We start from the raw sequence: 22,564 nt of genomic DNA on the forward strand, positions 1-22,564 counted from the left end.
TGAGCTTGGACGGTGAACATGGAAATACGCAAGATACCAACAAATCTTAACAAGACTGAATGCTCCGACCGACTTTTCACCTTCTTCTTCAAGGCGCTCCAAGATACGTCCACCCCAAATCCCCATCCCCCTCCCCCAACCCCTTCACCCTCACAACCTGCTCATCCCCCGGCACAACATCCAACGCACTATCATGCACCAACACCCCCTCCCTCTCCTCAAACACCAGCCCCTTCGTCGGCTTCCCTGCTCTAACGAAAATCTCATCCCCTTTCCTCGCGACCTCCACCCCTCGATCGCTGAAGTCGAGATACTTCAGCGGCTGCGGCCAGTCGCAATCCCTGCTCACCAGCTCGCCGTCGACCCAGACGCGGGCGGCGAGGACGTGCGGTTCGCAGGCGGAGTTGTCGATGGTGCCGGAGAGGACGGGGGTGGTGCCGTTGGCGGTGATGGTGAGGTCTTTCTTCACCAATTTCTCCGCGATCTCTTTGCCGGTGGCGATGCTGATGAAGCGGACTTCGACAGTACCAACCGTGTCTTGGGTTTTACTGCTTGCCACCCAACATTCCCACCCCAACGTCTTCGCCGGCCTCGCGTGGACGACGCTCCAGTCATGATGTTCCCGCTTCACCGCCACAGCTACGGGAGCCAGGACGCGGCGCATAGCGTAATACGCCGGTTTCTTGCGCAAAAAGTAATCCACGATCGCCCAGCTCGTCACGGGCCAGCAATCATTCAACTGCCACACCAGCGCGCCTCCACAATGTCTCTGCTCGCCCCACTGCTTCCTCCAGCCGCGGTAGCCGAACATCAACGCCTCCGCCTGGCTGAGCTGCGTGAGATGGATGAATTTCTCGAGATCGGTCTGCGTGCGGAAGTTCTCGACGACGTACGTCGCGATCCTCCTCTCATGCCCATCAGCTTTATTGTGAAAATCAATCATATGGCTCTGCGGGTACAGCTGCTTCGGGTCCGTGACGTAGTGCTTGATCGTGTCGATGTGCGGGAAGGCTTCCATGCCGAACTCGCTGTTGAAGCGACCGCCGAGCGTGTCGAAGATCTGGTATTTTTCTTGCGTCCCGTGCCAGACGTTCCATTGGTGCATGTCCCCGACCGTGGTGTCGGAGGAGATTTTGCCGTCGCCCCAGGGGGAGCCTGGGTGGTAGGGGATGTGGGGGGAGTGGGCCGCGACGACGTCGGGGAGGAGCTGGAGATTGTCAGAGTGTGTCTTTGAGACGGGGGTATCGCTTACCTTTTCGTAGATGTAGCGGGCCGGGAAGTCGGTCTTGAGCCAGCTTTGGGGGTCTTTGTCTTCGTAGTTGTAGGTGAGGTCGTTTTGCTCTTGGATTTGGTAGTCTTCGTTGTTGCCAGCGTAGATGATCATTGAGGGGTGGTGCCGTAGGCGTTTGGTCTGACAGACACATTCCTTTTCAATGGAGTCCAGGATCTCAGGGAAGGCAGGGTAGTTGCCGCAGCCAAATAAGAAGTCCTGCCATACCATCACACCTGGAGTGAAAGGATTAGCAAGTGTCTCGAGGCTGGGTCCCGAGTGCCCCAGAGCGGTGGTCTTATTCTGATGCTGTTTCGGACGCTTTCGTGCAACTTACCAAGCTCATCGCAAAGGTCATAGAAAACATCTTCTTCCCATATGCCACCTCCCCAGACCCGGATCATGACCTGATAGCCGTCCACCATCATCTCAAGCCACTTCCGGTACTTTGCTTCCGTGATGCGTGGCGTAAAGCTGTCGGCTGGAATCCAATCGCTGCCCCCGCAGAAGACGTCGATGCCGTTGATGCGGAAGTAGCTGCAGCACAAGCAAGACTGTCAGCATACGTCTCATACAGCCGGTGCTCTGATGGTTCAGAATATTACTCAGAGGACTTGTAGCAGAGGTAGGAGATGGCTTTTTGAGCAAGGATGCCGCACGTACAAGCTCTTGCCTATCTTGTCAGGCTCCTGGATCAGCTCGCCTTTGCGGAAGCCAGTCCGTTTAGTGACAGAGTCCAATGTCTCCTGACCGTTTGACACAGCTGCCGTCACACCATACAGCGTCTGAGCACCATAGCCATGAGGATACCAGAGCTTCGGCTCGCTAATGTGGAACTCAACTGTAGCCTTGCCATCTCCGTCGACTTCTGCCGTGCCTTTGAAGACCTCGTTGCCTTCCAACTTGGCGCTGAAATCAACAGTCTTGCCGGAAGCGCCCTCCACAGTGGCTGTGATAGAGCCGGTAACTTTCTTGAAACTCGAGTCGACTTCATAGTCTATCCTCATGTCCGCCACACGAGCCTCGTAGGTCTCAAGTCGAACGGCTCGCCATGGTCCACAGGTGATAAGTACTGGTCCCCAATCCCAGCCATAGTGGTATTGCGCTTTCCTGGCAGCTAATCTGGCCATATCACCGTTGGAGCCCAGCCACTTGTGCTCCGGATGAGCAGCTTTGATCCTCTGTGACTCCGGCAATGCGGCCTTGAAGTAGATCTCCAGCATGTTGTCCTTGTCTGCTAGGAGCTTGTCGGTGACATCGATCCGGTGCATGATGAACATATTATCGCTTTCCAAGATCGTCTCATCGTTGAGTTTGACGGTGGCGTAGGTGTCCAGGCCATCAAGAGCCAGCACATGTTTCCTTCCGTGCTTCGATGAGACGGAGGGCAGCTTGACTCTGTATATCCAGTCCTTGTCATGGATCCATTGGCAGGCCAGCTCGTTGAAGCCTAGGAAAGGATCTTCGATCCTGTATTTCCGTTAACTTACATCGGCCAGCTCAGAGGCAAACGGGTGCGATACTTCTTGTTGTCCATCAAGTCGAGATGGAGATTTGTTGGTACTCGAGCAACGGGCAGCCATTCCTGCGAGTCTGCCTGTTTGAACTCCCATCCTTTGCTCAGGTCTTGAGCTGCCGATGCCGCCATCGCGATATCCCGTCACACCGTCGCACTTCTATACCACAGACGAAGGAGATATCGAGCATTCACTTGCCAAGACGTCGGTCGTCGCACGAAGAGGTCAGCTTCCACGTGAAGACTCTACCTCGCAGCGCTGGTCAAATTATAGTCAATCGACTGGAAGGCAACGACGCAAGAATCTTTGAGCCGCCATCGACAATGTTCCACTGCGGTTAAATTGAAGACAGTTGATACGTCAACAGCGGCGGCTGTTCCTGGCGCCCACGTGCTAGCGACAGCACGCGCTTGCCCGAAACGTGCCCCCGGAAGGAAAGTGTCCGGGATGAGTTGGGAAGGCGCCTCGCTTCCAACTTCTGCCGCAGCGCAGGGCAATGACAACAGGCGTCTTGGCCTGCAATGTGATGTCTTTGACCTCACTTCCTTCTCACTCATCCATCCATCTACATCACCTCATTTGCAGCATAATAGCGTTTCCTCACCTCACGAATACATGTATAGACGCATCTAGACTGTTCAGCTGGTCTGACTGGCTCCTCACCTGACGCCAACCATTTCAGAGCATCCTTATCCGGACCTGTTGGCGGACTTCTCGATTCGCGACGCAGTGTAGGAACGCGTTTCTGTCAAGTCGAAGACCAAGAAGAGGGAACTACGCAGGAAGACCTCAACCCTCTCTTCGCGGACGAAGCAGCAGCGAAGCCGGCTTCGATCTTTCCTACGCCGTCTGGAAAGTCATCTTACTCCATCCGGCGCCTGTCTCCCATCCACTGGCGTTGATCGCTGAGACGAAGCCATGGAGTGTAGAGTGCTCCTACTCATCCTAACATCCCTGGTCCTCCGGAGCTCGGGCGAACATCACATGAAGCAACAAGTCGAAAGGCGACAATCCAGCAACAAAGACACCCCCATCGTAGTCGCCAACTGGTGCGCCGACGATGTCTATCCAGCCATGTTGACACAGAGCGGCGGCGGGCCCACCGAACACGGCTTGCGCTTACAGTCCGGCGAGAACCAAACGATCTACGTTAGCGACGACTGGCAAGGCCGTGTTTGGGCGCGCACGAACTGCTCTTTTGACGACAGCGGACAAGCTCAGGGCGGCAGTGGCTCAGCGTGCAGCACTGGCGATTGCGGAGGGGCATTGGGATGCCAGATCGCGGGCGCTCCTCCGGCTACCCTTGCGGAGTTTACGTTGCACGGCGGGATGGATCAGACTTACTACGACATCAGCTTGGTCGATGGCTACAATTTGCCTCTGGCGATCGTGATGCTTGCGAACGGGAACAGCGAGCTGGAGCAGATGCAGGGCAGTAAGACCAACCCTTCCTGCGTCGGCAGCGTGGGCGATCTCGCACCCCAAAACTTCGACCCGTATAAGAACGGCCAGCAATTCCTCGGCACCAGCTCCAACAACCCAATGCCATTCGAGACCAAGACGACCTCAGACGACGTCGAGCAGTGGTGCCCGTGGGATCTCCAAGTCGACGCACCAACCGCACCCGGAAATGGCATCTATCCTTACCCCGACGGTAACGTCCAGAGACCCGTCTTCGACCCATGCCTCTCGGCCTGCGCCAAGTACAGCGAAGACCAATACTGTTGCACCGGCAAATACGATGGTCCAAGCCAATGCTCGACCAACTACTACGCCAAGGCGGCAAAGTCTGTGTGTCCGGACGCCTATTCCTACGCCTACGACGACCAGGACAGCACGTTCATTATCCCTGAGGGCGCTGGGTTTCAGGTCATCTTCTGTCCGGGTGGGAGGAGCACTAACATTCTCGCGACGCAGTACGTATCTCCATCATTCATCATTGGATGCAAAGCTGACAGGCCGAGCAGGGGTGGACAGTCTTCCGGATCTTCTTCAAGCGGCTCATTGTCAGAGTTGCGACTCGGAAAGCTAGTGATTGACGGAAGGGTCTGGCGGACGGCCCTTGTTGGAGTCTTGGTTGCAGCGGTCCTGACCTAGTGCTTCTGGACATGCCTCTGCTTGGACGGCTCGACGATGGTACGATATTTGACGTCCTTTAGCGGCATGACGATGATACCCTGTGAATGTATGTCGGTTGTTTAACACCTGACTACTGATCTTCTTCGTATTCACGTATCCTACATCGCCATTGTTATATTCGGCCGCCTGCCCATTGTGCCTCCAGCTGACCGTTGCTAACCGTGGACCCCCACGCTGCCACCCACGCCTTCATCACCCGCCTGCACCGAGCCGTTCGTTCCGCCGCGGGTGGCGCTCTCCACCTGCAGATTTCTCTCCACGCTAAAGTCGGACCCCTCTTCTTGTCCTTGACTTTCACGTGAACCACTCCCGTATGTCTCGATGATGCCAGTCATGCCAACTTGCCAGTAGCTTCTGCTCCTCGCCTTCTTCTCGGAGCCAGCGGTAACCGTGTGTTAAAGATAACAGAACAGTCCCGGTTCCGAGAAAGTCCACACTTCAAAAGATGATGAGGCAAGGCCTTCATCTTTCCTTTCGTGTCTTTCACACTTCTTCAATTCCTGGTTGAGCTTTGCACCATACCGCACACACAAGAACAAGTAGCAGCACCAGTTACGGCGTTGGGAGGCAAAGGGGGAGTACAACGTGACTGAGAGTGTACGTTCAGCATGTTATGGTTGCCTCATGAGGCTATCGCGAGGCGACAAAAGCAAAAGCAGAAGGCTGATCATATAGTAGCAGACCGCTCGAACAACCACAAGCAATAGCCCACCATGGCCGTCTCTACCAACAGCGACTTCGTCGACTTCATCATTCCACTTCGTGAACGCATGAACTTCTACGACAAGACCCGATCGCCTACCGACCAAGAGAAGAACGATGCGGCGGACCCGGCACGCTCGCTCCCACAAGGCTTCATCGATTCGATGATAATTCGCGAGGCGGTCTATGTGCAAGAGCAGGGAGTGCCGCTCGAGAATGAGCTGGACGACGAGGACGCATTGGCTTTCCACTGGGTTGCATACGCTTCAGTGCCGGACAAAGTTCGCTCAGACCCCAGCTCACCAGAGATGAGCCCTCAAGGCGGCAGGAAGGACTCGGGAAGACGCATAAGCACAAGCACCAAGATGCCCATCGGCACCATCCGCGCAACACCCGTCCCCTACCCGCAACAGCACCCTCATCCGAACGGCAAGTACGAAACCGCCGTCCACAAGAACAATGAAGCCTACGTCAGAATCGGCCGTCTCTCCGTCGTAAAAGAATTCCGCAAAGCAGGCATCGCCAAACTCCTCGTCGACACCGCTCTCGGTTTCATCTCCGCCCACCCGTACGAAACGTTCGCCTACTACGACCAAGCCGCCACCTCGCAAGCAGGCAGCGGAGCGCAGAGCGTCGATTTCCGCGGTCTCGTGCTAGTGCATTCGCAGACGGGGGTGCAGAAGGTGTGGCGCAAGTACGGGTTCGAGACGGATGAGAGTATGGGGGAGTGGGACGAGGAGGGGATCTTGCATGTCGGAATGTGGAAGCGGTTGGATCTCAGCAATGCTAGTAAGAAGAATAAGATATGGCTGCCTGGTGGGCCCTCGTAGTTCGGGGAGTTTAAGAGGTGTGGCTGGGTTTAATTGCTTTTTGCATGGTTATGGTGGTATTTGATGACACGGCGCATGGTGGTAGAGGCTGGTGTGATACCCTGGAGTGGTTTGAAACGCAATCATTGGGATGTGCATGGAAGGAATACTGGGAGGAATCGAATGATTGATGAGACATGAACTGTGGTCTGCAGACGGCTGGACCGTGCTGCTACCAGCAGAAGGATAGACATACCACTATTGCCTCTCCTACTGCACATATTCGTGCCACAGACTATTACTCTCTTGTCTTTCGAACAACTCGTTCGTGCTTACCTTCCAGTGAATAGTGCCAAGACCGTGAAGTCGTGCAAGCCAAAGAGCAAGCGACCTCACTACTAGATCAATTCTAAGGTACGAGCGGTCCACCGTACTGCTTTGGTGCTACACTTCTTGCTGAGACCTTTGGTGCAGTATGAGACCAGGCGACTAGAAGATTGTTAGCTTGAGTTAGCAAAGATGCCGACTTCAACGCGTCGACAGGCACGCGCGCGTTCGCTGGATGAACATGCTCAAACGCCACCTGGCAGCGTGAGTGAGCTGCAAGATGTGAGCACAGACGCGATAGTCGATCAGGAGATGCAAGACGATGGACAGCCTGTGGAAGAAGAAGAGGAAGAAGAACAAGGTAACTTCCTATCACCGCCCTCAATTCATGCTTCACCATTAACAGCCTTCCAGAAATCGAACTCGAACCCTTCCCACCCCCAGGCCTCAAAGAAATCTCTTCCCTCGCCTCCTGGACCGTCAGCACCGCCAAACCCGGCAATGGAGTCGCCGCCCTCCGCTCCCCAGACACGTCTCTCTTCTGGCAATCCGACGGTCCGCAACCGCATCTCCTTAGCATCCACTTCTTCAAACTGGTGTCAATCGTGCACATGCGCATATACCTGGACTTTGAATCCGACGAATCCTACACGCCAACTAAAATCCAATTCCTAGCCGGGATGGGCGTGCACGATATCCAGGAGTTCGCGGAGATGAGTTTCGAGCAGCCGACCGGATGGTTTGACGTAGATTTCTCCAATGTCGGACCGGTGGAGATGGAGGAGGATGAGGATGAAGATGCGCCGAGAGTGGTGGATTGGAGCAAGCAGCCGGTGTTGAGGGCGTTTCTGGTGCAGGTGAGGATTCTGGAGAATCACCAGAATGGGAAGGATACCCATTTGCGGGCGGTGAATTTGTTCGCGCGGGATGAGGCGTTTGAGGCGAGGAAGGAGAGGAGGGCGCCGAAGAGGGTGGAGAGGGAGGTGCTGGTGAGGGCGGGGAAGATGGGTGGGGAGCGGAAGAAGGCGATGGAGGGGATTAGGTTGGCGAGTTGGATGATGGAGCCTGAGCTGCGATGAATGCAAATGGCCTACGGACTGTCCATACCTACTTGGGGGGAGCTGGCTACAGCGCTATCATGACTTCCTTGCTCTGCTCACACCCACCAACCCTGAGCGGATGAACCGGTTTGCTTGAGAAGTATCCCTAGGCTACAACATCGCGGACCAAGGGCATACTCATCCTGATCAAACTTCTGCGTTAATGGCTCTACCTACGGCATGCCTCCTACGCAACCATCTCAAGGATCTCCTGCACCTGCTCAGCTTTAAGCAAAGGCACCGGGTTCGTAGGCGACCAAAAGTCAGCCAACGCTCGCTCCGACAATCCAGGAATCCTGTCCGACGAGATGTCCATCTCCTTCAGCGTCCGCGGCAGCCCAAGGCCACGAACATACACATGAAGCAAATCTCCAAGGTCAGCCGTCGTTCGGTCGATGCCTGCCTGGTCGAACGTCTTCGAAACTTCCGGCTCGGACCATAAGATCTCCTTGATGTTCTCCTGTCTCCTGGCGATCTCAGGCTTATCCTTGCCGTGTATGATATTGTACTTCATCACGGCAGGATTCAGGATACAAGACGTCACGCCGTGCGGAACGCCCAATGGACCCAACTGGTGACCTATGGCATGGCTTCCGCCCATTGCAGTACCTGTGCGGACTGACTCCATGGCAAAGACGACCGCTAGCTGGCATTGCTTTCTGGCTTCGATGTCGTTTGGGTCCTTCTTGCATTTTAGCAGACTAGGTGCAAGCAGCCGCAGGCCTTTTTCGGCTTTCTCGTCGGACCTGGGATTTGCTTGTAGAGAGCATAGTGCTTCAACGCAGTGGTCGAAACTTCGGAAGCCGGTGGATAACCAATGGTACTCTGGTGTTGTCAAGCACAGTTCCGGGTCAAGAATTATGAGTCTCGGACCCATGCCAGAGTGGAAGAAGCCGTGCTTATGGTGTGTTGAGTCCTCCGTTCCGCCGGCGAGGGAGAAGTACTCGCCACCGGATAATGAGGTTGGGATGGTTATCAGTGGCACTGTCGGCTCTACGACATGCTCGGGCTTGTCCTTGCTCTCGACGGAGTATCGAGCGAGCTCTACCGGGGTGCTGATATCGTTCGCGAGAGCCTACGCACGTCAACATTTACTACTCCCTTTGACAATACTAAAGACAAAGCTCACCAACACAACCAATTTACACCCATCCGTCACACTCCCCGCCCCCAGCGTGACCACACAATCCACCCTCTTCTCCCTACACTCCTTCGTAATCTGCAGAATCTCCGACCATGGCGTATGTGGCGTGATTCCCTTCTTCACACCTACCACAACGTCCTTCCCAATGGCTTCGGTGAGTTTCTCAAGCTTGTCGGTGTTTGCGCAGAGGGATTTAGACGCTACGATGTATACTTTGGACGCATTGTAGGACTTGATGTGTTTGGCACAGGCTGAGTAGTAGGGAAGGCCATATGAGATGTCTGGAGTGAGGAGGTTGAAGTCGGTTATGTTGATGCCGGCGACGACGTCGCCTGGGGGGTCCGTGAAGGCTGGGTGGAGGGTTTCTTGGGCCATTAGAGTTGTGTGAATCGATTCTATTCAAATAATCTGGATGCTTGAAATGTTCTAGGAACTGTGAGGCACAAGGTAATCCTCTTGTCGTCGGTTCAACGTTGTTCAACATTCAAACGGCTGCTGACCCCGCTCCAGATGATTTGTTCATCCCATCAACTAATCCCATCCAATTCATTCACGAACTGTCCAGTGTGTTTCCTCCGACCAAAATGGGATTCTACTCCCAGCGTTTTGCCAATGGGAGGGCGTCTCGGTGGAACCAAAAAACGAAACCTCCAGCCCAAACTGCCAGATTTTTGGCAAAAAGGTCAGGACCAACTGGGGTCTTACAGTGCGTCGCTGTATATTGATTAGCACATGCTAACGGCATTGATTAGGGGTAACACGTACGCCGGGAATCGAACCCGGGGCTCATCGACGGCGCGTTTTATGGCAACGATGAATTTTACCACTAAACCACCAACGCTTGCTTATTGGCTGATTGTGGGACTGGAAACAACATTACCGTATATAAAGTGGATTAAAACCGAGCCCTGCCAACGATGGAAGCCGCTCCCAGCCCGTAATGTTTCAATGGCTACTGTGATCAAGGGCGCTGTTTAGAGTGATAAATAGAAGGTGCTATCAACTTAGGACTCCGGTTGCACGAGACAAGAAGGCCTTGCGAGACCTTGCAGGCGGCAGTGGGCAATATACTGAATTTCCGCAATACTTCCGCGGTACCCAAGACTGGCTTCAAAACAGTCACAGCCCAGGGCGCGGCCCCATGCAAGTCCAATGCTGAGGAACAGTGACAAATGAGACGAAATCGAACGTACTTGACTGTCGACCATGGTAGGTATACCACTATAATTGTATTTTGTCAGTTGCGGTGAGATGAAACAACTAAGAAAAGGCTTTGTAGATCGTGGGAGACAGAGAAAGAGAGGCATAAGAAGACCTGCCAAATTGAGTGGTAAAAGAACGCCAGGCTCTTGAGTATGGATCTTGGAGAGTGGAGCCGGACTGTCGCTGGAGATTGCGTATACAGCATAATGAGCCTCATGATGCACTCTTCTGCCGAGATAGTGTTCCAGTGCTGGTGGGAGCGGACCAAGCACTTCCTAACCATCCTCGCTACATCAGATGGTAAACTGGAGTCATATCTGCCCTCTGCGGTGGATACTTCGGCCAGAGACCAATGTTGGACCAGGAGGTGAGGTCTAGGGGAGTGTCCGTGCTGACTAAGCGGGTAGACCCCTAATCCGCGAGCGGCGGCATTGTCTCTTGAGGTACCAACACGAGCTGTTCACAGATGGATTGACTGCCGATTTTGTGCCGTCGAACCTCATGAGTGGCGTTGTGCGTATGAGAGGAGCATGTTTCGCGTGCCGTACATATCGCCATGTACGGAGTACACCAGCTCGCATACACCATCAATCCTCCTTCTTCTTGACATCCCCCGCCTCACTCTCTAACTCCTCCCTCAGCTCCTCCAGCATCTCGCTCACTGTCTGCACAATAATCGCATGATCCTGCTCTTGCCGTAGCCCAGACACAACCACAACCGCGACAATGCCCTCCACCCCCCGCACCCTCACCGGCCAGCCTCCACCATGGATAGCGTACTTTCCCGCCTCTTGTCCCAGCGCAAACTTCGTCGCAAATGCTGCCTCGTCTCCAACGAACTTGTTATGCATATACCACGTCGAGCTGTTCCATCGTAGAACTGTATTTCTTTTTCGAGTCACCCAGATATCATTATCCGGTGCAGTCCCCGAATGTGTTGTACAATGGAACAGACAATGGCTCTGGTGTGCTAAGGAGATATCGATCACCGTGCTTTTCGAGAACTGCACAAGCTTGCTTCGTAGCAGTGATCCCAGCGTCCAGGCTGTCTGAGAAGTAAATGAGGGGAGAGTAAGCGATTCGTCTATGAGCTGGATCTCCTCGAGGTTTCGCGATGGGAGTGGTAGCTGTGGTTCGTTGTCCATGTTTGGCATCTTTCCCTGTAAATAGGAGTTTTTGAGAGATCAATGATCGTCTGTTGTTTTCCAGACTCAGTACTTATTTGAGAGACGGTCCCATGAGGCAGTACAGAGAAGATGAGAAGCACGAGGCATTGGAACAGAACAACCCGTCATTCCCACTGAAGCTTCGGGCGAAGCATTCTCCAAGACAAGGAGATGCTTGGTCGCCGCTTTCGTCAAACTCAACCTCGAGCCAACCTCACCTTGCTTGAAAACTTACGAAACAAGAAGTGCCTTGATCACAGACATTTCTCTCCGAGGTCGTTCTTGATTAGCACGGCCGCCAGCAGCCGCCGTCCCGGTTGTCTTGCGACTCGGACGCGTACACTGCCAAGTTTGAAAGTTGGTCGCGGACTGAACACATCCAGCTTTAATTACGCTTGACGTAGCGCCTCACTGGTCGCGCTTACCGTACTATATCACGTTTGGCAAGGCAAGGTAGGAGCAAGCAAGGTCTTCGGTTGCTTCCTTTCACAACTCTCCTTCCTCCTCCTCACCCCACCCCCCTTCCCCCCTCCCCCTCACCTACAACCTCGAAGATGCCATTCTTCAACCGACGCTCTCGCGCGCCAGATGTCAACACCAGTACGGCAGTGGGCGGTGAGAAGCATGGCCGAAGAGGCATCATGAACAAAAGCGACCGCAGACACACAACCAACACGGCGTCCTCGTACTCACGGCCGAGCTTTGGACAATGGATCAAAGTCACCTGGCCTGACATCCTGACGATGATTGTTATGGGCGCGATTGGATTGGGCGTATGTGTAATCCCAATACCGCGGAATGACTTTCACTGACGCTGAGGTACAGATCTACACAGCTCCGCCCGCTCCTTCACGCTCCTTCCCTGTCTACTTCCCTGATGGCGACATCGTCTACCCTGAGTTCGCCTACCCACTACGCAAGGAGATCATCCCTATCTGGGCGGCGGCTCTACTCGCAGCCTTGGTCCCCATCTTCTTCTTCCTGGTCATGCAGATCCGCATCCGCTCGTTTTGGGACGTCAACAATGCCACTATCGGTCTGCTCTACAGCCTCATCACAGCGGCCGTCTTTCAGGTCTTTCTCAAATGGCTTATTGGAGGATTGAGGCCCCACTTCTTAGGTGAGCATTCGTCCTCGTGAGCAGTGGGCGATGAATGGCAACAGCTGACTTGTGCAGACGTTTGCAAGCCTGCAGTGCCTATCGCGGGAACACAAACAGGCAACGGCCTCGGCAACATCATGTACGACAAGAGCGTCTGCACCGGCAACGAAAGCGACATCAACGATAGTCTTGAGAGCTTCCCAAGCGGCCATACCACGGCGGCTTTCGCTGGTTTTGCCTTCCTCTACCTCTACCTCAACGCCAAACTTAAGGTTTTTTCCAATTACCACCCCGCATACTGGAAGCTGATCGTGAGTGTTGCCAACATTTGAAGGATTTCAAGACGTTGCTAATGAAACTTAGGTGACCTACATGCCAATCCTCGGTGCTGTCCTGATCGGCGGCGCTCTTACCATTGACGAATTCCACAACTGGTGGGACGTCTTTGCCGGAGCAGTCATCGGCACGACAATGGCCTTCTCAGCCTACAGAATGGTCTACGCGAGTATCTGGGACTTCCGCTTCAACCACATCCCGCTCATCCGAAACATGCCCTTTACGTACGGCGCTGGCTCGGCAGCTTTCGACGCTTTTCATGCCGCCATTTGGACGCGACAGGCCGGATGGGGTGCGAGCGAGGGTGGACCTTGGAGCGGAGCGCCGTTCGATGCTGCCGGTGGGGGACCAGTAGGAGGCGGTGGTGGTGTGCTGGGTGGTGATGCAGCTGGAAGAAGGTCGGCGGACGGCTATCAAGGGCGGCGCAGCATTGGTCGCAAGCCTGTTGGCGCCAGCCCTCGGAGACCGGGTGATATGGTTTGAGAGGGAGAGTTCGAGGCTAGCGAAGACGTTTTGGGGCATCTTGCGGAAGGAATGGCGTTACGACTTTGCCACACATTGGCAGTACTTGTTCCACAATGACATCCTTAATGCCTCCTCTCTACGCTCGGGTTGTTTCATGATCGTAATGCTGGCTTCAACTCTGAGTACGAGTGCTGCGATGCTTTGGCGGGACAAGTCACGGGATCTGAGCCCAATCCGGAAAGGTCGCGCCAAGAACCTTTCCGCGGTTTTTCTCACTTCCTGCTCTCAGCTTCGACAACAGCTCACCTCTTCGACCGTCTCAACGCTACACACTGTGAGTATACACCTGCATCATCCTCAGCTGCCTATATGATGAAGCAATGCAACATTCACAGACCTGTTCTGAACTCGATGTGGACACTTTGCTTGGAGACCTCCTGATTCGCACACTCACTCCATCGTTCTCAAACTATACGGATTATGGGACTTGGGCTAATAGCTTTTCTTAGGTACTCCTACATGTTGCTTTACACCCCTCGAGGTTGAGAGGCTAGAGGAGTCGCTGCACCACTTTTGGCAGAATGTTCAAGCATTCGCTGGCTTGCAAACTCGCAATCCTGCAAGCAAAGGAACCCAGCGCAGCCCTCGCAATTTTGACATTGAAGCATCTCAAGCGGTTCTGCTCTTACCATCCTGGAGGCCTCCCTCGAGTTCGAGCGTTCTGTGGTGTCCACTCTTTGACCACCAACAACACCCAAGCTTGTTCCTTCCTTGTCCGTTGCTCAAAGGCTCGTCGCTATCTTTTCTTTCATCTCAACAATTGGGCTATTTACGTAGCCATCACAAGGGCCTTCACGGCACCTACGGTACAAAGAAGACATAATATCACTTATACAAACGAGATTACTACTCGACCATACACCGCCGTTTCCTACCCGTGTATCCTACAAACTCTCCCTCTCCATATCGCACGAGTCACTACTCTCAATACAAGCAACGACTGGTTCGCTGCTCACCGATACGGACTCGATCTCGAAGACAGTCAGTATATTCTACTACCCTAGCTCCACCATCCCAAGCAGCACGATCAACAGCATGTCGGATTTCCAACCGCCACCGATGTCCGATGAGGAATTCGAGGCGCTTATGAACGACCCGAAATTTACCAATTCGATGAACGATATGTCGACGCTGCCAGACGCACCAGTAAAACACAGGTACGTGGACCTAACACCGAACGTCAACGCTAATGAAGACATAGCCTTTCTCGCACAGATGGGAGTAGAACAGCAGCCGGCACCCATGCCGATGCCTGTGCCTACTCCTATAGCTGCACACACTCCACAGATGCCACCTCCCATCCCAGTGAACCCAGTCCCGATGACTGCGTTCGGGCCCTCCTTTGACCCCCGGATCGGGTGGTATTATCCCGCCGTCGCGGGAAACGGTGCAACACCCTATGGCATGCCTCAAGCAGGCTACGCTTCTGCGTACTCGAGCACACCAATGTCAACAAAGCCTAAGCGTAAGTATGGCCCTGCTCAATTCCTTGAAGAGCGGGCGAGAGACTCTGCAGCCACTGCCATGTATACCTCCCAGGCCAGCTCGGGAAACGACCGTGCTAAAGCAGAAAAGAACGGCGACAAGTATGTCGGTGCTCGCCTCAAAAAGAACCAACCCTCAGTTGTACAGGCATGTGTCTGCAACGACAAAGAAACCCTCAAGATCAAGAGGCCGAGGAACGCCTTCATCATCTACCGCAGTCAAAAGTCCGAGAAGATCATGAAGGATCTCGGCAAAAAAGACAACCAAAAGGTCTCTTCCCTCGCCGGTCAGGCTTGGAAGGCCGAAAGCGAGGAGGTGAAGGCTCACTACCATAGACTCGCCGCTGAAGAGGCAGCGAGACACAAGCGTATGTACCCTAACTACCATTACCAACCAGGGCAAACATCAAAGATCAGGTTTGGATCGCAGAGCTGCAAGTGCGGAGCATATCAGGTTAACATCACAAATCTTAGGAACGCCAATCAAGATGGACAAGCTGACGAAGCTGACGAGACTGATGTGGAGGACGTATACGACCCTGCAGCAGGCTACCAGCAGCAGCGCCAGCAGCAGTATCAGGCGCCGACTGCGCCAATGGCTCCCGCTGTTGCTGGTCCCTCAAAGCGCAAGCGACAAGCCACCGTAGCCCTTGACCTCGAGGACGAGATTGTGGAACAGCCCATCTCCAAGCGTACCCGAAGCTCACCACCAGTCGCCTTCCAGCAGCCACAGGAGTTTGGAGACCCACTGGCCGGCCTTTTCCATGGGGACCTCTTCCAAAACGCCTACGACCCTAACGCCTTCGCCCCAGACAGCGGCTTGAATCAGAGACGCCGCCCATCACCAATCCACACTGTGGGTGGCAACGCAGCTGCGCTCGAGACAACACCGCATCCACAGGCCTTCGCAGTCGGCGATAGCACAGCACGCAACACTCGCTCCAAGTCCCGGGCTTCTCAGGAACTTGAAGATGCTTTTAACGCTTATCAGCATACCACCTACCCTGGAGGCTACGGGCCTGGCATCTATCAGGAGGGAGAGGAGTTCGTTGACTTCGATATGTTTGGCGCAGACCTCACAGGTGCGGAAACTTTCGACTTCGGCAATGAGTTTGATGTACCTGCTCCCGTTGAACATGGGCGGCGCAGGTCCAGCAGGATATCGCCGAGGAGTGCGATTACGCCTCACAACAGGTAAGGGGTGCAGCGATGATAGGTAAGTCATGTTTCTTTTCTCGAGGAGGATGAGCAAGGTTCTCGAACCGAGTAATGATGTGAAATGATCGCAAAGCGCCAATTTTAAGTCGAATAGTGGCTCGGAGAAGACTGACATTCATCGATCACGCTCAGTCAGAGGTAAGTACTCTACAATTACAGACAATACGCATGCGCTATCAAACTTCAGTAACTTCCAGCGTCTCCATCGTCTTGCGAACTACATATCCAGCTCTCACGATTTAACCCGATCATCCACATGATCCGTGAGTGCATCTGCTGACCATGTCGGCGAGGTTGTTTCCCTGATCGTGGTAGTGGTAAAGTATGCTGTTTGGGAAAGTACGAGTTTCCGAAGCTTTTGCATCACCCTCTACCGTAGAAGACGACGCATCGGGTTCCGTACTCATGTGCATCTCATTAGTTTTGATGGCATCTTGTGAATGGATGTCGAACGGCCCTGCTGCTCGACGGGATGGATCTAAAAAGGCAGTGTCAGTCAGCAGATGTGTTGCGTTCGGTTGAGGATAAGGGTCCGTACCTTGCGTGGTAGGGGGAGCAGTTGACATGCGTATTGCTGGATGTGGAACATCTTGCTCGATGGATACAACGACGTCTAATGCAGTATCAGCGAGTTGCTGAAGTTGAAACGTCTACTACTGGACGCATGAACTTACCACCAAACGGGTCCCGTGAGGTTGCGAAGGCTCCACCAGATGAGCTACGCGTGGCTTGCAAGGAGGAAGAGCGCTTGAAGTGCTTCGCTGGACGAGCCTCTCCGTCTTCTTCACCTGATGTCGACCGCTTCCGCAACGTTTGGGAACCCGCTGCCTTGCTCTTGCGAGGCCTGCCAACCTTTCTCTTCGGTGGCGCGCTTTCGCCTTCCGAAGGCCAGCTCATCTGGCATCAGGCTGAAACTTACTTTCTGTGAACTGTGTGAGTACTCTACGACGGCGTTGACCGGGAGTTTGCAGTCACCTTCTGGCCTTTCGCCGTCGCTCTCTGCTTGCTAGGCTCTTTGTCCGATACTGAAACGTCTCCACTTTCGTTCAACAGCTGGTGGATGTCCATGTCTAATATGTCTCTGGCCTGGTAGAGCGTTGCCGTCAGCAGATGCGTCAGATTGGACACGTGCCGGAGGGTAGCTCGCTCGGGATCTGGCTTACCTTGTCGAGTATTTTTCCTTTAGAATTGCGAAAGGTCTTGCTGAAGAACACACAGTTGTATGCGCAATTAGTGCACGTTGAACGAAAGATACACGAGCGAACACAAGCGGCGCCGGCTTGAAGGAGGCGAACAAGAGGGCAACGGCGGTTGTGTTGTTGTTGTTGATTTGGATCGAAAGCTTTGAGGAAGCCTAGAACGTAGCGTGACCCAGATCAGCGTCATGCAATCCCCGGAGTTGACATGTGAGTGACAGGTGAGGGCCTCAGATCACTCACTAGCAGCGAAGGGGAATGCCCCAGCTTGTGTGAATATCCCTGTGACAAGCATGCCGTTCTTGAGGATAGCGTCGAAGTGAAAGTGAAGCAGGATCTCAACATCAGAACAGTAGACCAGCAATAATGAACATGAAAACTGATACCCACTCCAGGCGATGAAAGCGATCTATGATCCAACATCAATACCCCTTGCACCCTCTCTTCGCCATACCAATGAACCCCTCCACCCCTGCCTTCCCAGCGCTTCCGCCCGCTTGGCCGCCTCTCGAAATCCAGCCCCTGAGTCTACTCTATCCTCTTCTGCGGCCCCTGGCGCTGATTCCCAGGCTCCCGCGCCGCCACACCATCGAGTCCATACCAAAAAGGAAGCCCAGAGAGTCTATCGATCTCCCCGTCCAGTTCTTCATGCTCACTTTCCTCCGTCACAGAAGCAAGAGGAGCCGTGTCGCGCTGGGGGTTATATGCAACAGGCCTGGAACAATTATGTCAGTTGAGATGTCTCTACAACGTCAAGGGGGGGCACCGTCTCGTGATAGGGGGGGCTCGTACTGATGAATCTGCTGCTGAGGGTGTTGAGCTTGACTCTGCTGCTGCTGTTCTTGGTGCTGATGCTGTTGATACAGCACAAGCTGCGCCGCCACCTGCTGCTGCTGATGCTGCTGATACCCCATTCCCTCCTGCACCTCCATCCCCTCCTCCGTCGGGCTCGAAGCCGGCGTAGCACTCGTCGGACGAGACCTGTCACCCCACGTCAACACCAACATCCCACTCAATCACTGTCCCAAAAGTCAAGACAATCGCGCGACTCGCGTCTGCGAAGTGGAGCAGCAGCCTCATACCCAGGAATATGCAGCGGAGCGGGCGGCACGACCGAGAACATCCTCTGCGCGATCGAGTCGTTGCGGTTCGAAGGCGGGGTGCGGGATTTGCTGGGCCGAGGGTCGGAGCCTGGGTGGTTATGGTCGCGGGAGCCGTCAGTGCCTAGAAGAAGTGGATTTGTTTAGCAGGGTTGTCAATGTTAAATGTTGTTTACCATCTGGGTGCAGATGAGACCTGTCAGGAAAGAAGAAGAACGGAAGTGCATCTGCCCAAGGGACAGGAGTGTGGTGGGTAATGTGTTGATAGGTGACCTGGGATATCTAGTGCAGTGCAGTGTCCTCCTCCAAAGTGATGACGAGTGCGGTGGTGCAAAACGGGGACAGTGATCCTCTCTATCCTCCTTACTCCGCGCCAGCGCCAAGGTTTCCTCCTATCGCTATGCATTGCTGGAGCAATATCTCATTCCGACTGGTGACAGACAAACATGGGTATCGATGAACGGGCTGGTGACAAGGTGGCCGGGGCGTCATGCTGGGGCGTTTCGAATCGTTGGGCGTACGTGATATGGGCGGTGTACATGCTCGCGGTGCATTGGTGTGGTTGCAGGTGTGGAGTTTTTGGGGCTCGTAGTCAGTGAGGGCCGGGTTCTGGGTAGCCGTGATTGATAAGGTGGGGTGTGGATTCGTGGTGGTGGCTGGTGGCTGGTGGCTTCGTTCGAGGTTGGGATAACCCGAACCAACTCGATGTGGATGCCACTCGAAGCGAAAAGGCGCCGTGCAAGACATGCCCGAAGGATACGGCTCATCATCGTAACCAGACCGCACCGTGGGCATAGGTCATCGTCGGCAGCTTCTTCCGGGGTCGCCGGCAGCATGTATGATGAAATGCTGCTTGGCCTCATCCCGTGAGACCTCATCTGCCCCGTACATCCAAGACGAATCCGCGGCCGGCCTCTGGGGGCCAAGGAATGCTGCCGCAGTACCTAGGCTTGCTTTAGGACATAGTCACATTGCCCGCAGCAGCTTCCATGAGGGGTTAGTGTGTGTGCATTGTGCAGGGATAATGATATAGTAACGCAGCGATCACGATCTCGAGCGACCGGTCCAGCCCGAAGGACTCTTACCTGCTTGCCGCTTGATCTGCTCCCTCGCCCATCTCGCCGTCTCCTGGGTCCGCGGCGCAAAGTCCTTGTTAGCCCGGGTCTCGCGGCACATGTTCGTCAGCCAGTCGTTGCGGAAGTACTGGTTGAACTCGCCGCCTGGGAAGGCCTCGGAGATGTCACCGACCACGCCCATGGAAGAGCGGAGGAGGGATTCGGTGCGGTTCGGGTCTTGGTATACGGTCTGCAGTAGCTGGAAGATGGATTCGACGTAAGGCTGCAGGAGGTTGGCTTTGCGTGATGTTAGCATGATGTCGGAGTAGGTCAACGGCAGTTGGTAGAGGCTCACCTTTGTTGCCGGCCCTCATGGCCATAACGATACCGCCCCAGGCATCCATGATACCCTCTCGCAGGCTGACGACATAGTCGAGCATCTCGAAGTTGTTGCTGTTCTCGCTCTGCACGGTAATACCAGCTGCTTGCTGCAAGACCTGGGCGACGACCGAGAGATAAGTCTCGAATTCTCCGCCAATGGCTTGTGCAACATCTCCGAAGCACTGCAGAATGGCGGGCTTGAACTGGTTGCCAAGCGTCGTGCTCTGCAAGCGAGAGACATTCAAGTCAGCTATTGTTCCCTCTTCCTGCAAGATGCGGCAGTAGTGCTCGTAGATGGTAGTATGACTTACTCGTAAATTGTTCAGCAGAGCGTTCATGAAGGAATCGCAGAATGGCTGGACCTTGTTCTCCAAGGCACGGGTGATGTCAGATACCAAGCCGATCGCCATGGCGCACAGCTGTGGCTCCTCCTGGTTGTTGAGGGCGTTGAGGAGGTAAGGTGAGAACGACTGCATATACTTCTCGAAGTCGGTCTCGAGGGCATTGGCGAGGGCACCGATCGCAGCGAAGATAGTGTCTGGCACAGAGCTCTTGGCACCGAGATTGGTGAGAAGGTTGAGCAGAAGCTGCATGATGCGGTCCGCTTGAGGCATGATCTCCTTCTCGAGACGCTGGATGATGGCCATGATGACTGAGGTGAGAGACGTCTGGATCTCCTCGAGTGTAAGGCGGTCTTCGACAGAGACGACCTGGGACTGCATAGGGATGGTCTTTTCCAAGCGATCGACAACCACCTCACTCAGACTCGCAACCATGTGCACGGAGTCGTTCGCCGCGTTGGTGACGAAGGCATTGAGCACCTCGTATGCTGCAGTGCGTAATTGGCTGTCTTGCGTCTGTTCAGTTAGCTGGAGCAGATGCTGTACGCTGGCCTGGAAGTGCTGAGACAGAGCATTAGTCTGACATCCCGGCTCTCCAGCAAAGCGGTCGGCCAAGTTCATCAGAGCCCAGCAGCACGAGCTGGCCATCTTGGGGTGAGAAGTGAGGCCGCCGAAAAGTGCGGTGATCAGTGGCTGCAGATGCTCGTTGGGGTCAATAGCCTCAGAGACGGCTTCGCAGATGCGGCCGAGAGCATAGGCTGCCGAGTCCTTGACCTGCACGGATTGATCGTCCATCATACCGATGAGGACAGGCAACGCTTGCTTGACCAGGGGATCGAGCACCTTCTCGTCTGGGCCTTCCATCATGGCGCCAAAGGCAGACACAGCAGCGTCGCGGTAGTGCCAATCTTGGTTGCGCAGGTTGGCCTCTACGAACGCAAGGATCGAGGGTACAACATTACTGCCCACCGCTTGCGACCACAGCTGAGCGCACTGGTACGCTGCGCGGGAGACGTTGTATTCATCGTCTGCAGCATCCTCGTCCTGCTTGGCAAGCAGCTCCAGTAGGACAGGCACGACTTCCTGAGTGGCGACGCGGGCAAAGTTGAAGTACGGCCTAAGTTCTGTCGCCTCCGCCTGCGCTTGCGCGTTGTCGTCCTCGATGCTGATTTCTTCTTCGCACACAGTGCACCAGAACTCCACAGCAAGCTTCGCCACATCCTCCTCTTCGCTCTTCATGCCCTGAATGGTCAGGCCGAACAAGGCCTTCTCCATGTAGAACCTCATCTTGTCGTAGTAGAGACCCATGATCCTGTTCAAGCAGCCGTACGCACCCTGCTGGATTCGGCTGTCGTCCGCCTGGGTTGCTTCGCAGATGACTTGCATGATGTAGTTCCGCTCGCCCTCGTTCTCGAAGTTCGTCCTGACAAATTCGAGGGAGTCGCCTAGTGCCGTGATGGCTGCATTACGGATGTCGTTGTTGGGTTCTTCTTTCCGCGCGCCTTGAACCACAGCTGTCAGAATGGCATTACTATGCTGTGCCAGGCTCTCTCTGAGATCTTGATCTTCCGTCTCGCAAATAAAGCCAATGCAGGTTAGGGACGACTGCTTCTTCTGGTCGGATCCGCTGCCAACATTCTCTACAAGAGCGGGCATAAGATCGGGCCATAGCTCGCGAGGCAAGTCGATGGCGGCTATGGATGCGATGAACTGTGCTGAAGACTGTCCGGCTCTGCTGTCTGAGCTGCCCAACGTCTGAAGGGCAAAAGCCTTGACCTGATCCTTGATCTGGGGATCTATCTGCTGTAGCCATCTTTCTTGCACTTCTCGTAGGCGTGCGAAGTCGCGGGCGGAGAAGGAGTTCTTGAGAGCGAGACCGGCGGCTATACGGACTTGCGACTGTGCTTCTTCGTTGGCGAGCTCGCGGGAGAGTGTAATGAGGTAGCCAGGCTGTGATCACGTGCGCGTCAGTATACGGACTGGCGGTGGGCTGTGGGATGCCAGGGGAGGGGAAGGATGTACGAAGTCTGCCTCCGAGGCTTGTGATAACTGCTGCTCGGCTGCCGACCGAGTTGCGGCGTCTGAGAGGTTGTCAGCTGGTTTGTTTGGTGTTTCGAAGGGCTTTCACATGCGCGGCCGGCCAGGGGAAACATACCAGGCGAGAGGGTCCCGGTGAGGACAGCGTTGACGTCCATGCTGGGCCGCAGTAGGCTGCTGGACTGTGTCGGCGCGTAGGACGAGGAGCAGTGCTCGTTAAGGGTGCAGACTCATGTGTTGAGCAGCTGAAAGCAAATTCTGGTGTCGCACCGCCTTTTGCAGTCGCGCTCAAACAAAAAGGCGTCGACTTCGTGGGGTGCCGGCTTCCTTGCTGTGAGATGACGCAGGGTCCGACCAATGTTGTGCTGCTGATATCACACTGAGGCTCTGTGTGTCGAAGGCTGTATACGAC

General features: G+C 54.7%; 11 protein-coding genes and 1 non-coding gene across 12 annotated transcripts; 5 read left to right on the plus strand and 7 right to left on the minus strand.

Moving 5' to 3' along the window:
- Window positions 1–88: 88 nt before the first annotated feature.
- LTR77_008161 (uncharacterized protein) lies at window positions 89–2,918 on the minus strand (the record flags this gene model as incomplete). Its single annotated transcript, XM_064805395.1, has 5 exons — window positions 89–1,207; window positions 1,253–1,506; window positions 1,608–1,807; window positions 1,934–2,740; window positions 2,761–2,918. The coding sequence occupies 5 exons, from the start codon at window positions 2,916–2,918 to the stop codon at window positions 89–91; spliced, it is 2,538 nt and encodes an 845-aa protein (XP_064656500.1).
- A 787-nt stretch (window positions 2,919–3,705) lies between these two features.
- Window positions 3,706–4,819, plus strand: LTR77_008162 (uncharacterized protein; the record flags this gene model as incomplete). Its single annotated transcript, XM_064805396.1, has 2 exons — window positions 3,706–4,672; window positions 4,746–4,819. 2 exons carry the CDS (start codon window positions 3,706–3,708, stop codon window positions 4,817–4,819), a joined length of 1,041 nt encoding a protein of 346 aa, XP_064656501.1.
- An 820-nt stretch (window positions 4,820–5,639) lies between these two features.
- On the plus strand, window positions 5,640–6,458 carry LTR77_008163 (uncharacterized protein; the record flags this gene model as incomplete). The annotated part of the gene is made up of 1 exon (XM_064805397.1): window positions 5,640–6,458. One exon carries the CDS (start codon window positions 5,640–5,642, stop codon window positions 6,456–6,458), a length of 819 nt encoding a protein of 272 aa, XP_064656502.1.
- A 498-nt stretch (window positions 6,459–6,956) lies between these two features.
- On the plus strand, window positions 6,957–7,843 carry LTR77_008164 (uncharacterized protein; the record flags this gene model as incomplete). Its single annotated transcript, XM_064805398.1, has 2 exons — window positions 6,957–7,125; window positions 7,179–7,843. The coding sequence occupies 2 exons, from the start codon at window positions 6,957–6,959 to the stop codon at window positions 7,841–7,843; spliced, it is 834 nt and encodes a 277-aa protein (XP_064656503.1).
- A 208-nt stretch (window positions 7,844–8,051) lies between these two features.
- Window positions 8,052–9,383, minus strand: LTR77_008165 (uncharacterized protein; the record flags this gene model as incomplete). Its single annotated transcript, XM_064805399.1, has 2 exons — window positions 8,052–8,939; window positions 8,994–9,383. The coding sequence occupies 2 exons, from the start codon at window positions 9,381–9,383 to the stop codon at window positions 8,052–8,054; spliced, it is 1,278 nt and encodes a 425-aa protein (XP_064656504.1).
- Window positions 9,384–9,766: 383 nt separating this feature from the next.
- Window positions 9,767–9,849, minus strand: LTR77_008166. Its single transcript has one exon. It is a non-coding gene; the product is annotated as a tRNA-Gly (tRNA).
- A 949-nt stretch (window positions 9,850–10,798) lies between these two features.
- LTR77_008167 (uncharacterized protein) lies at window positions 10,799–11,356 on the minus strand (the record flags this gene model as incomplete). The annotated part of the gene is made up of 2 exons (XM_064805400.1): window positions 10,799–11,091; window positions 11,167–11,356. The coding sequence occupies 2 exons, from the start codon at window positions 11,354–11,356 to the stop codon at window positions 10,799–10,801; spliced, it is 483 nt and encodes a 160-aa protein (XP_064656505.1).
- Window positions 11,357–11,931: 575 nt separating this feature from the next.
- LTR77_008168 (uncharacterized protein) lies at window positions 11,932–13,298 on the plus strand (the record flags this gene model as incomplete). Its single annotated transcript, XM_064805401.1, has 4 exons — window positions 11,932–12,150; window positions 12,203–12,497; window positions 12,555–12,790; window positions 12,843–13,298. 4 exons carry the CDS (start codon window positions 11,932–11,934, stop codon window positions 13,296–13,298), a joined length of 1,206 nt encoding a protein of 401 aa, XP_064656506.1.
- A 1,077-nt stretch (window positions 13,299–14,375) lies between these two features.
- On the plus strand, window positions 14,376–16,022 carry LTR77_008169 (uncharacterized protein; the record flags this gene model as incomplete). The annotated part of the gene is made up of 1 exon (XM_064805402.1): window positions 14,376–16,022. One exon carries the CDS (start codon window positions 14,376–14,378, stop codon window positions 16,020–16,022), a length of 1,647 nt encoding a protein of 548 aa, XP_064656507.1.
- A 268-nt stretch (window positions 16,023–16,290) lies between these two features.
- Window positions 16,291–16,939, minus strand: LTR77_008170 (uncharacterized protein; the record flags this gene model as incomplete). Its single annotated transcript, XM_064805403.1, has 2 exons — window positions 16,291–16,520; window positions 16,717–16,939. 2 exons carry the CDS (start codon window positions 16,937–16,939, stop codon window positions 16,291–16,293), a joined length of 453 nt encoding a protein of 150 aa, XP_064656508.1.
- Window positions 16,940–17,766: 827 nt separating this feature from the next.
- On the minus strand, window positions 17,767–18,245 carry LTR77_008171 (uncharacterized protein; the record flags this gene model as incomplete). Its single annotated transcript, XM_064805404.1, has 2 exons — window positions 17,767–17,953; window positions 18,031–18,245. 2 exons carry the CDS (start codon window positions 18,243–18,245, stop codon window positions 17,767–17,769), a joined length of 402 nt encoding a protein of 133 aa, XP_064656509.1.
- Window positions 18,246–19,382: 1,137 nt separating this feature from the next.
- kap95 (karyopherin Kap95) lies at window positions 19,383–22,310 on the minus strand (the record flags this gene model as incomplete). Its single annotated transcript, XM_064805405.1, has 5 exons — window positions 19,383–19,690; window positions 19,749–19,998; window positions 20,086–22,065; window positions 22,138–22,196; window positions 22,271–22,310. 5 exons carry the CDS (start codon window positions 22,308–22,310, stop codon window positions 19,383–19,385), a joined length of 2,637 nt encoding a protein of 878 aa, XP_064656510.1.
- Window positions 22,311–22,564: the final 254 nt, after the last annotated feature.

Source organism: Saxophila tyrrhenica (genome assembly GCF_035928015.1).
Source record: "Saxophila tyrrhenica strain CCFEE 5935 chromosome Unknown scaffold_13, whole genome shotgun sequence".
NCBI lineage: Eukaryota > Fungi > Ascomycota > Dothideomycetes > Mycosphaerellales > Extremaceae > Saxophila > Saxophila tyrrhenica.